This window comes from Hydra vulgaris, chromosome 10 (assembly GCF_038396675.1).
Source record: "Hydra vulgaris chromosome 10, alternate assembly HydraT2T_AEP".
In the NCBI taxonomy this organism is placed as follows: domain Eukaryota; kingdom Metazoa; phylum Cnidaria; class Hydrozoa; order Anthoathecata; family Hydridae; genus Hydra; species Hydra vulgaris.
Genome location: NC_088929.1, coordinates 4,198,173 through 4,210,742, shown reverse-complemented (window position 1 = coordinate 4,210,742; position 12,570 = coordinate 4,198,173). Strand labels below are relative to the sequence as shown.

Here is a 12,570-nt window from a genome sequence, read left to right as displayed (position 1 = left end):
CAAATACTATAATGGGCACTGCTCTAAAGAACTAGCGTCTCTTATGCTATCTACTAAAATTCATTCTCATGTTACTCGTCATTCAATTTAGTCTCATTCTTTTACTGTGACTGCTCCTAAGTGCTCCAAAAATTCTTAATTATCTAGTTATTTCCCTCGAAAATCAGTTCTTTGGAATTTGCTACAAATCATTTTCCAGAATCATATAATTTGCAATCTTTTAAGTCGTCCTTTAATCATTATCTTGCTTTATAAACATTAACTTCTTTCTATCAGTAACTTCCAACTCTAATAGTAGTTGCTTGCAGGCTTGTTTTGTTTTAAAGATGTTTGAAAAAAAATAATAATAATAACAAAAACAAAAAAGAATAAGAGCACAAGAAAAATGAGAAAATAAGAAAAATGTGAACTTCCTACAAATGAGAAAGACTTTCTACAAATGAGAAAGTCAAAGAACAGCTATTTGAAGAAAAAACATGTTGAGAAGTTAAAATGGCTTCTAATAGGTAAAAAAAAAAATCCAAAAAGCAAACCTATTACCTAACAAAGCAGATATTTAAAAAACAGTTATTCTTTATGTAAACTTGTTAGTAAAATACAATTCTGATCCAAAGTTCTTTAATTTTGTTGTAATGTATATGAAATGTTTATAATCAAAATTATAATTTAAAAAAATATTTAATCAACAAATTCTCAAGAAAATAAAAACTATACATTTCTATCGGGAAAATTTCTGTTATCTTCTTTTAATTCTTTCAACTGTTTCTTTAACAACGCATTTTCCTTAAAAAAAAATAATTAAAAAAAACATAAATAAAAAACATAATTTTTTTCACAAGATTAATTAAAAAATTAAATTATTTAACTACCTCTTCTAATGGACCAACAACAGATTTCCATGCATCAATATCTGCTTGGGCCTTGAAATAAATAATTAGTCAACTTAACAGAATCATATTTAACAGTAACCATTATAATAAGATGATTGTGATTTTAACTTTAATAAAAACTTGATTGTGATTGAAAAAATTAACCTGGTGTTGTTTGATTTCCAGAGAACTGGATTTGGTTTCCAAAGACTTTCTAGAAAAAGCATTTGACATTAATGAAATCAACCCATCTTTATTAGATTCATCTTGGTAATCACCTTTCAATTCCTTCAATCGCTGCTCCAGCTTATTATTTACTTGAATCAATTTATTTTTATCATCTTCAAACTGTTTTGTAATTAAATTTATTCTTTCTTGAGAGCTAACTATGATTAACAAGGAAAAGGTAAACATTATTATTGAAATCTAAATTTAAAAAAATTAAATATTCTTTTTACCTTCCCAAAGATGCTGAAGCGATGATAACTGCTCTAAATGTTGTTTTTTTAAAGCAGTCAAATCTTCATTATATGATTCTAAGGAAAGTGTAGCAGCAGTCTGGATTCCTTCATTTTCTGTTTTATATTTTTCTAGCTGTTTTGCAAGTTCTGATATTTTCTGTTCATGTTGCTTTGTTATATCTTTTTGGTCTTTTAGTTTATCTATATTAAAAAAAAGTTTTTTCATGTATTTGTGTGTGTGTTTTTTATCGTTTTGTCTATATTAGTAAAAGGAACAAAAAATGTTAAAAAATTATTAAAATAAGTTTAAATGAGTCTGAAAAAAAAAAGTTTTTAATGAATAAAAATTAAAACAATAATTTACTGCAAAAATTAAAATGTTAATTGCACAGAAAAATAAAATGAAAAATCTTTTCAACAAATCTTTTCTGCAAATCATTGTTGTGAAACAAACTCTTAAAAGGATTTTTTATAAAAATCAGGAAATAAATTATCTAGGAAATAACTTATTCAAAAAAACAACTTATCCAGAAAAAAACCAGTTATCATAAGACTTCATCTTGACCATTTTACAATTGTAAAAAGTGCAATTGTTAAAAAAAAATTAGCAATTCTGTATTAGATCATTAATAAATTTAGTAAAGCCATATGCAACCGTTGTGCACCTTAGATTGACTAAAGGTGTATGAATTAATTCACAGATTCAAATTTAATTACTTCTATCTTACATCAAGCATACAAATTTACTTTTGTACAAATTTCTACCTCACATCAAGCATACAATCTTACATCAAGCATACAAACTTATAACTGATCAGATTTATTATATAATTTATAACTATCTATTGAACTTATTTATTATTTATAACAACCAATTGGTTGTTATAAATAAATATATATAGGATCAAATCATTATATTTTAACCAATTTTGAGAAAACTTTGTGGGGCATCATCTCTGATTTTCCTGATTTTTACATATCATTATCTGCATTATGTAGATAGGTTAAACTTGAAATTTAGACTTCCAAGTGTAATGGTTTAGAAAATATAGCTTTATAAACACTGCGCAGTGGCCCCACTGGATTTAAGAATTGGAAAAACAGACTACTTTAAAGCCTTATAACTTTTTTCTAACTTTCAACAAGTGTCTCATTTTTTCTAGAAGTGTTTTCTGCGTAGTTCTTCTGTATTAAAAATACTGGTTTTTGTTAACTTCTATCAGATTAGGAAAAAATTATAACCTCCTCAACTTCGAAAAACATTTGAAAAATGCTAAAAAAGTCCAAACTTAAGTTAACTGTAGTATTTTTCTATTCTACAACAAGTCTTTACAGTTTAGTTTTCTGATTAGCTGTTCTTATCTGCAACAAACACGCAAAAAATAAGCTGCTTGTTGCAGTTTAGAACTGAAATATATCTAAAAATGTTTTGTCTATTTGCCAAAAAAGTCCCATTTTCAGTCATTTTGAAATACTCGTAATTTTTTCTAACACAAATATTGATCTAAGCTTAACAGCAATTAAGACCATAAGATCCAACTATCTGAAAATGCAAACATTTTTTACTTGTTGCATTCACATCAAAAATGGAGGCATTTTAAAATAGCCCTACTTTTTAATTATCAAGGGTTGGGCGCATTATTGGAAACCAGTGACCCCCCCTCCCCCACCTGCCTAATAGCATATTCAATGGGTGCAACTGATTATAAATTGTTTTTAAAAGAAATAAAAGATATGGTTGATTGCACCTGTGCTGATCAATTTTTTAACCTGGGTAGGGGCACAAATAAAGGGGCAATAACTAGTTAAAACCCAGTATTAAATATATTAAATAGTGATACTTTTAACATATTTAAAGTTAATCTTAAAAAAGTTTCTGTTATATAAAATGCTAATAACTAAATAAATGCAACCAGTGGCAGTGGAAATGAATGAATGAATGCATGAATGGCAATGTGAAGTAGAACAATACAAATGAAACTATCATGATAACCATTGCATAATTTGATAACCATTGCATAATTTAATAACGATTGCATAATTTAATAACGATTGCATAATTTGAATTATTATTTTTTAGAAAATATAAATGAACTGTAAATTAGAAATAAAGATCAGTAGCCAGATTATTTATTTAAAAATATAATGATTTTGAATAATGCACCATTGTGTGTGTATATATATATATATATATATATATATATATATATATATATATATATATATATATATATACACATATATATACATTATATATATATGTATATATGTGTATATATATATATATATGTATATATATATATATATATATATATATATATATATATAAATTGATTTTAATAAAAAGGCAGCGTATAACTATTTTATAAATATATTTTAGATATAATAATATTATTAAACCTAAAATATATTTAAAAAATAGTTATACGCTGCCTTTTTGTTAAAATCAATTTATATATTAATAAACATATCGTATAACAAGAAATGACTTTTAAAGATATAACACACACGCAAAACAACACACCATAATAACAGACGAATAACTTAGAATAATAACACATAGCCGAAAATCCCTCCTCTACTACAACAATAACACATGGATAAAAAAATTGAACCATGAAAGTTTTGATGTAACAATGGGCAGCTACAATGGCGCTGAAATTTGCGAACTTGTTGGGATCTACATTCTCAACGAATTATCTAATATAATTATAAAAACCAACATAGGGCTTTACCGTGATGATGGCTTGTTGATAATACGCAATTCTAATGGCCAAGAAATGGAGCGAATCCGAAAAAATATAATCCAAAAGTTTAAAGACGTTGGATTTCAAATAGACATAAAAAAAAATCTTAAGTCAGTTAACTTCCTTGATGTAACTTTCAATTTAGCCCAAAACACCCATAAGCCTTTCAAAAAACCCAACGATAATATTCAATACATCCACATATCTTCTAATCATCCACCACAAATTATTAAACACTTACCTACTTCATTATCAAACAGACTATCGCAAAATTCCTCTAGCGAAGTTATATTTAATCAATCTAAAAACGAATATGAACAAGCACTAAAAAATAGCGGATACAAAAACTACTCCCTCAAATATCAGATCAAACAAAAAATACCCCAGAAAAATCGTAAACGCAATATCATATGGTTCAACCCCCCATTTAATAAAAACGTCTCCACAAATGTTGCAAAAATGTTCTTGTATTTACTAGAAAAAAACTTCCCTAAGACACACAAACTTCACAAAATCTTAAACAGAAACACTGTAAAGGTAACTGTAAAGCTACAGTTGCACTGAAAATATAGAAAAAAATTATAAAAAACCACAACAACAAAAAAAACAAAAAACAAAAAAAATTATCTTCCCTAGAATTGAAAATAATGATCCAAAATGCAACTGTCGAAACAAAGCAGAATGCCCCCTGAATGGTAAGTGCAAATCCACAAATATTATATATAAATGCATCATCGCAGCAAAAAACCAACCCAGCAAAGTTTATATAGGATTAACGGAAGGTGAGTGGAAAACCAGATACAACAACCACAAATCATCATTCAACAATATTATATACAAAAATTCTACCGCCCTATCAAACTATGTTTGGGATTTAAAAAACAATTTTAATGAAACCCCTAAGCTAACATGGTCTATTCTCAAATCAGTACCCCCCTACTCAAATATTTCCAAAAGATGCCCACTATGTCTGTATGAAAAACTTACTATTATATCATATCCAAAACCTGAAGAACTGTTAAATAAGAGAACCGAAATTATATCAAAGTGCCGCCACGAAAATAAATTCTTATTAAAAAATTACAAAGCTCGCTACAAACCTGACTTACAACTATAAATAAAAATAACTATACTAATCTGCTCCATATATCTCTAGGCTAACTAATAAATTACTCACATACACAGCTTTTGTAATATATTTCATAATATTATGCATATTTTTATATCAATTTTAATTCTTATTTTTATTTTATTTTTTTTTAATACACAAATAATACACATTAACACATAAAAAATATTTTAAACAACATTAAACATATAACTATTTCACAATTATTAGCCAACTAAAAACAAATTAATAATATTATTAACCTAACTACTAATCAATTTCCGTCCCGTAACGATCTAAAATACAAATATAAACCGTAACGTCCACTAAACAAATCGTAGCAAAACTAAACTTTTAATACTTGCCTGATGATTGTGATAACACATGAAACTCAGAGTTGCAATATTAAATTATATTATAAACATTAATTGCAAATAAAAACAAATATTATAAAATATCTGTTTGATATTTTAAACTTTGTTGTTGCAATTTTTTTCTTTTTTTGTTTGTATCTTTTTTTGTTTATATTTTAGTTTTATTTATAAAGTTATATAGTAGGTTCAATAATAATTCAATTCGATTCAATTTTTATAGTGAAGAAAATAATGAATTCTTGTTCTATTGGGATTGAACTAATGTTAGATTGTCATAAAAATACATAAATACATATGGGGTCAGTCTGAAATTTTGGAAATTTTAAATGAGGAAAAATACTTGCTGACCTTAAGAACTGGAATAAAAAATAATAATCTGCATAAAATTTGTACTCATCATAGTCTACAATTTATTAAATACTATCCAACATTTCATAAATCATGCTGTGACCCTCTCTCATTTCATTCAAAGATTGTTAAAGGAAATCTGACAACTGTCACTTTGGAGTATAATCAACTGAACTCTGCTTTAATTCCTGGGGAATAAATATGTTTTAGTTGCGTTAGAAAAATCAAGAAAGTTGAAGCAGTTTAAGAGAGAAAAGATCCAGATTATGCATTACTTGATAACTCTGTTATACAAATTGATAACCTAAATCTGTTACTTGATAACTCTGTTATACAAATTGATAACCTAAATCCTTGTCTTATAAAATTTAGTTTGTCGCCGATTAAAAGATCATTAAGCATGAGCATGTTACAAAATGACAATTAAAAAAAAAAATTGCTATGCTTAAAATCTCCTCTTTAGATTATTTAGTAGAACAACTAAAACAAAAGTTTCATAATGAGAATAGTATTTCAAAGAAAAGAAAATTACTCACCTTCCTAAATTCATTTATTGTTTCCTGAATGGTCCAATGGACAGTTCCTGTCCATTGGACCATTCAGGAAATAAATATAGGACAATAAAGGAATCCTTGGTGAAAGATCAATTGACATAAGAAATAAAATTGACTTCCAACAACATGAAAAATTGACTTCCGAAGTTATAAATCAAATTGTCAACTTTTATGAAGATGATATTAATAGAAGATTATTGGTGCAAAGGATTATTGCCAGGTGCAAAGGATTATTACCAGGTGCAAAGGATTATATTAGCATAAAAACAGTTGAAGGTAGAAAGCACATTCAGAAGAGACTCATATTATATAATTTTTCAGAATCTTTCAGAACTATACCAAAAATGGATAGAGGAATCTAAGTCTAATGATATAGTTAAGGTGGGATTAACATCATTTGCTCTTTTAAGGCCAAAACACTGTGTACTTGCTGGAAAATCTGGCACCCATATCATCTGTGTTTGTATCCACCATCAAAAGCATTTAAAAACGAATTAAAGTTAAAAGAACTGATGGTCTTAGCTGTATGCTCATTAGAAAATAAAGAATGTATGTTTCATGAGTATAAAAGGTGTTCTGGAAAAGAAAGATGATCTGGTTGGCGATTCAGCAAATGAAATAACTTATAAACAATGGTTGAAAACTGATAGATACTCCTTAGGAACAATAGTTAAAAATCTTGATGAGTTTCTTGAAGAGTTAACAAACAACTTTTTATATACTCACAAAGCATCATTATGTCAGCAAAATTCAGACATACTTTTTAAAGCAGTTAAAAGAAAGCCTGTAAGCAAATGAATGTATTATACAAATGGATTTTGCTGAAAATTTTTCATTTGTTATACAGGATGAAATTCAGGCATGATATTTTTCTAAAGATCAAGCAACTCTTCATCCATTTGTTATATATATGAGATCTTTAAATGGAAAACTGACCCTTGAAAGCAAATGTTATTGTATTATATCAGACAATCTGATTCACAATACTGAGACAGTCTTCACTTATGTTTCAAAAATTGTATTTATTCTAAATGAAGAATATCCACAAATTCAAAAGATTTCACTGATGGTGCAGGCAGCCAGTTTTAAAATAGGTAGGTTAATTTTTTAGTTCACATCATTCAAAAAATTCTGATTAAATAATTCTAAACAAACCATATTCAGTTATTGGAATGATGTTTTTCAAATTTGTTAGAATAATTAGGATATTATTTTTTTATCAAATTTATTGATTTCACTTTATGAATATAATTTTTTCTATTATAGGTTTAATTTGAAAAACCTTTGCTTTCATGAAAAAGACTACAAGCTGAAAGCAGATTGGCATTTTTTTGACATGGAAAAAGTGCATGTGATAGAGTAGGCAGTACAGTGAAAAGAGTAATTAATAACCTGTCCCTCCAAAGGCCAATTGGAAATCAAATTTTGACACCAAAGTACATGTTTTTAGTTGCTTAGGAAAATTTTAAAAACATCAGGTATAGCACTTTGTTGTCTAAATGCACATGGATAATGGTTATAATTTTTTTTTAAATAATGGATGCCTTGTATCCGATATTGTTATGAACTTTTAATTGAAATAAAGAAAATAGCTTTTATTAGTCTTAGTTATAAAAAGTCAATCCTAATAAAACAAATTTTGAACTTTTTGCTATAAGTTTTTATAAGGAAAATTATAAAGAATATGATACTAATTAACAAGAGCTTATTAAATATATTTTTTAAATTATGTTCTTGGATTATGAGATTTATGTTGAAATTTATTTTTAGATTTCTCTATATTTCTTAAAACGAAACAGCTGTTAACACTAATGAAGTACTTGCTAAACAATTTGAGAATGTTCCTGCTATCAAAGGAACCCGCTCATATCATTGTTTCTCACCTCTATCGTCTTGTTTAAAAGCTTATGTAACATCAATGAGCACAACATTCGACATTTTTCACATGCTGGAAGATACTTGCATTAATACACAAAAGTCAGTAATTGTTGACATCAATATTGCTGATTGGGTATTAGCGCATTATTTTTGGTGAATTTTTTCCTGGAAAAGTAATAGATACTAAAGATGACTATCTGTCAGCTGTTTACATAAAGCTAACAATTATTTCAAATATCCAAAAACACCAGATATCCATTGGTATCCAGTTAATGACATTATTTCCACATTACATCAGCCTGAGCTCCAAAACACAAGAGAATTTTACTCCTGTTTAATAAAAAACAAGATTAGATAAACTATACTGTATTAATTGTTTTGAATTAGCAACTAATTATAAATTAAAAAGTAAAATCCAAACCTAATAATAAAAGTGGTTTCTAACAAGTTTTGACTTTTTCCTTTATTAATCATTATTTATTTTTTTATAGAAATTCTTATATTTTTTAAGCACCCTGATGTACCATGAATATCCCCATGATATATTATAAACGCCTTAATAAAAAACATTCAAGATTATTTTGTAAAAGATCAAAGGTCTTTGATATTGAGATATAACACTCCTTAATTGAGTAAACCATATTTAAAGTATGACTATTTAACAATAATACTGGGTTTTCGGTTTTAACTAGTTATTGCCCCTTTATTTGTGCCCCTACCCAGGTTAAAAAATTGATCAGCACAGGTGCAATCAACCATATCTTTTATTTCTTTTAAAAACAATTTATAATCAGTTGCACCCATTGAATATGCTATTAGGCAGGTGGGGGAGGGGGGGGGGGGTCACTGGTTTCCAATAATGCGCCCAACCCTTGATAATTAAAAAGTAGGGCTATTTTAAGATGCCTCCATTTTTGATGTGAATGCAACAAGTAAAAAATGTTTGCATTTTCAGATAGTTGGATCTTATGGTCTTAATTGCTGTTAAGCTTAGATCAATATTTGTGTTAGAAAAAATTACGAGTATTTCAAAATGACTGAAAATGGGACTTTTTTGGCAAATAGACAAAACATTTTTAGATATATTTCAGTTCTAAACTGCAACAAGCAGCTTATTTTTTGCGTGTTTGTTGCAGATAAGAACAGCTAATCAGAAAACTAAACTGTAAAGACTTGTTGTAGAATAGAAAAATACTACAGTTAACTTAAGTTTGGACTTTTTTAGCATTTTTCAAATGTTTTTCGAAGTTGAGGAGGTTATAATTTTTTCCTAATCTGATAGAAGTTAACAAAAACCAGTATTTTTAATACAGAAGAACTACGCAGAAAACACTTCTAGAAAAAATGAGACACTTGTTGAAAGTTAGAAAAAAGTTATAAGGCTTTAAAGTAGTCTGTTTTTCCAATTCTTAAATCCAGTGGGGCCACTGCGCAGTGTTTATAAAGCTATATTTTCTAAATCGTTACACTTGGAAGTCTGAAATTTCAAATTTAATCTATCTTTATAATGCAGATAATGATATGTAAAAATCAGAGATGGTGCCCCACAGGCTATTGGTTGAAATATAATGATTTGACCTTATATATATAAAATATATTTATATATAAATGTATATACAAATATATAATATATATATATATATATATATATATATATATATATATATATATATATATATATATATATATATATATATATATATATATATATATATATATATATATATGTATATAAAATAAATTTGTAAATAAAATAAATATATATATAAATATATGTATATACATATACATATACATATATATATATATATATATATATATATAAAATATATAAAATATATATAAATATTATAAAATATATATATGTATATATATATATATATATATATATACATATATATATATATATATATATGTATATATTTTTGTTAATTAACCTCCCCAAGGCCCAGAAGGCTGCTACAGACAAGGAGGCTACTTAATTGTGATTATAACCCTCTCTCAACTCTATAACTCTGAAACACGAATCTTGACAAACAAGGCCGCTGTGCGGAGAAACAAGTTGAGCGCAGTACTATCAGGGACGTGGTGGGGATCAAACTCGGGATCTCTCACTTATGAAGCGGGCGCTCTACACTACTACTGCATTTAAATTTATATATTTATATATATATGTATATATATATATATATATACATATATATATATATATATATATATGTATATATATATATATATATACATATATATATATACATATATATATATATATATATATATATATATATGTATGTATATATATATATATATATATATATATATATATATATATATATATATATATATATATATATATATATATATATATATATATATATATATAGGGGAAAGGCGCCTATGATGGCATAGCGCCTATGATGGCATACCGGTCATATTTCCATTAAAATTGGTTTTGGTAAAAAAATGATTAGATCTACATGACTATACTGACTTTACATTAGTTTTAGTGAAAAAACGTCCCTTGTGCACAAGTATTGTTTTTATAATCAACAAAAATCGATTTTGAGATGTGCTGTTGTAGTTTTATTTCCTTCATATATTTAAGATTGTGATTTTACTATTAACTGTGCAGAAATGAAATTTTCATGCATTTTATATTCAAGTTTTGTGCATTTAGTGGAATAGTTACTTTAATTTTATCTTTTGAACAAAGCAGACACAGCTTGTTTTAATGAAAATGATGACTTTTACCCATGATGGCATAATGACGAGTTGGGAGTGTTGAAATATTGACGAGTTGGGAAAACCTTTTTTTTTTATAACAAAAACTTATTTTTAAGTAAAGTTAAAAGAAAGCGATGCTCCAAAATTTTTTTTTGGTCCAAAAAATACGTAAAACGCAATATATCCTATGCGCATGCGCAAAATTTTACAATGCTGGTGTGTAGCATGAAATGGTAAATTAGGATGGTTTCGAGTAATTTCTGGCTTTTCTGAGGGAAGACTCTAAGGTTAAATAAAATCATTAAGTTACCCTCGATCCTAACTAGCCCCATCCTTCCCTATGCCATCATAGCAGCAGTGGTTGCCTATGATGGCATACTTGTGCTTTTTTTTACAATAAGAAAAACTTATAAAAAAAATAAAACTGATGAAAACTCCCAGGGTAATTATTGTTCTAGATGTAACAAGGAATGTATCCATATCAAAACTTTTATTATTGGTCTTCAGGATACTGAATAATGAAGCTTCAAAGTTAAGTATGCCATCATAGGCGCCTTTCCCCTATATATATATATATATATATATATATATATATATATATATATATATATATATATATATATATATATATATATATATATATATATATATATATATATATATATATATATATATATATATATATTAGGGATATGACTTTTTTGCAACCTACTAGGCCTGTATCGTAATTCAATGAACTTTTATGTAAAAAGAACGAATAGATGTTTCATTTTGACATATTTTGAAAAAAGGTCACCCCAAAACCAAAAAATCGAATTTTCAATAGGTACACTTTTGTACAGTAAATGAATATTAAAGGCTGAAGATGTTGTAAGAGTCATACTCCTGTTGTTATTTTATTTATTTATGCAACATGTACTGTGATATAACAAAAAACATTATGTGATATATAATTATACAAGTATTACAAAATTAACAGTATCAAAGCGTCTAGTACAACAATATACATAACTGTCTGTGTCTATAGGCCTACTGTGTTTAGTACATGGGTCACATGATGCTCACGTCTCATAAAGAGTCTAGCGCTTATTACTTAGAATGAATCGAAGTTGCAGTTTGTCTTTCTTTCTGCAGGAAGCATACAGGTCTTGCATCACCTTGATTGCACGTTCAGCTATCTGATTACTTCGTGGTATGTCGATGACGGATGGCTCTTTCTTCCAGTGATTTTTGAATGACTGCAATGCCTTTTTGTAAGGCTTCAATACATCAGATAAATTCTTGAAGTCATTGTCATTGTACTTTTGACTACTAAACCAATGTTCTGCCCACTCATATGAAATGAACCTGCAAACCTTCTCCAAATTCTTTCTCGCTTCAGGCATAAGAATGAACGCCAGAATGGCGAGAATGGCTCTTGAGTTCCATCTGGCATTGCTCATATTAGGAATGTTCTGAAAGTGAATCAGAGGGAAGTTTCTTTGTTCTTCATAGAACCTAAACACTC

General features: G+C 27.3%; 1 protein-coding gene across 2 annotated transcripts in view; it reads right to left on the bottom strand.

The window, feature by feature from the left end:
- The window catches only part of LOC100201517 (rab GTPase-binding effector protein 1), an 82,481-nt gene that overhangs the window by 57,774 nt on the left and 12,137 nt on the right, over positions 1-12,570 (bottom strand). For both annotated transcript variants that reach the window (XM_065807103.1, XM_065807104.1), the window contains exons 2-5: positions 1,328-1,531; positions 1,035-1,255; positions 870-920; positions 715-783 (exon numbers count right to left, since the gene is read on the bottom strand). In XM_065807103.1, coding sequence (XP_065663175.1) covers positions 715-783; positions 870-920; positions 1,035-1,255; positions 1,328-1,531 — 545 coding nt within the window. The remainder of the gene's footprint in view (positions 1-714; positions 784-869; positions 921-1,034; positions 1,256-1,327; positions 1,532-12,570) is intronic.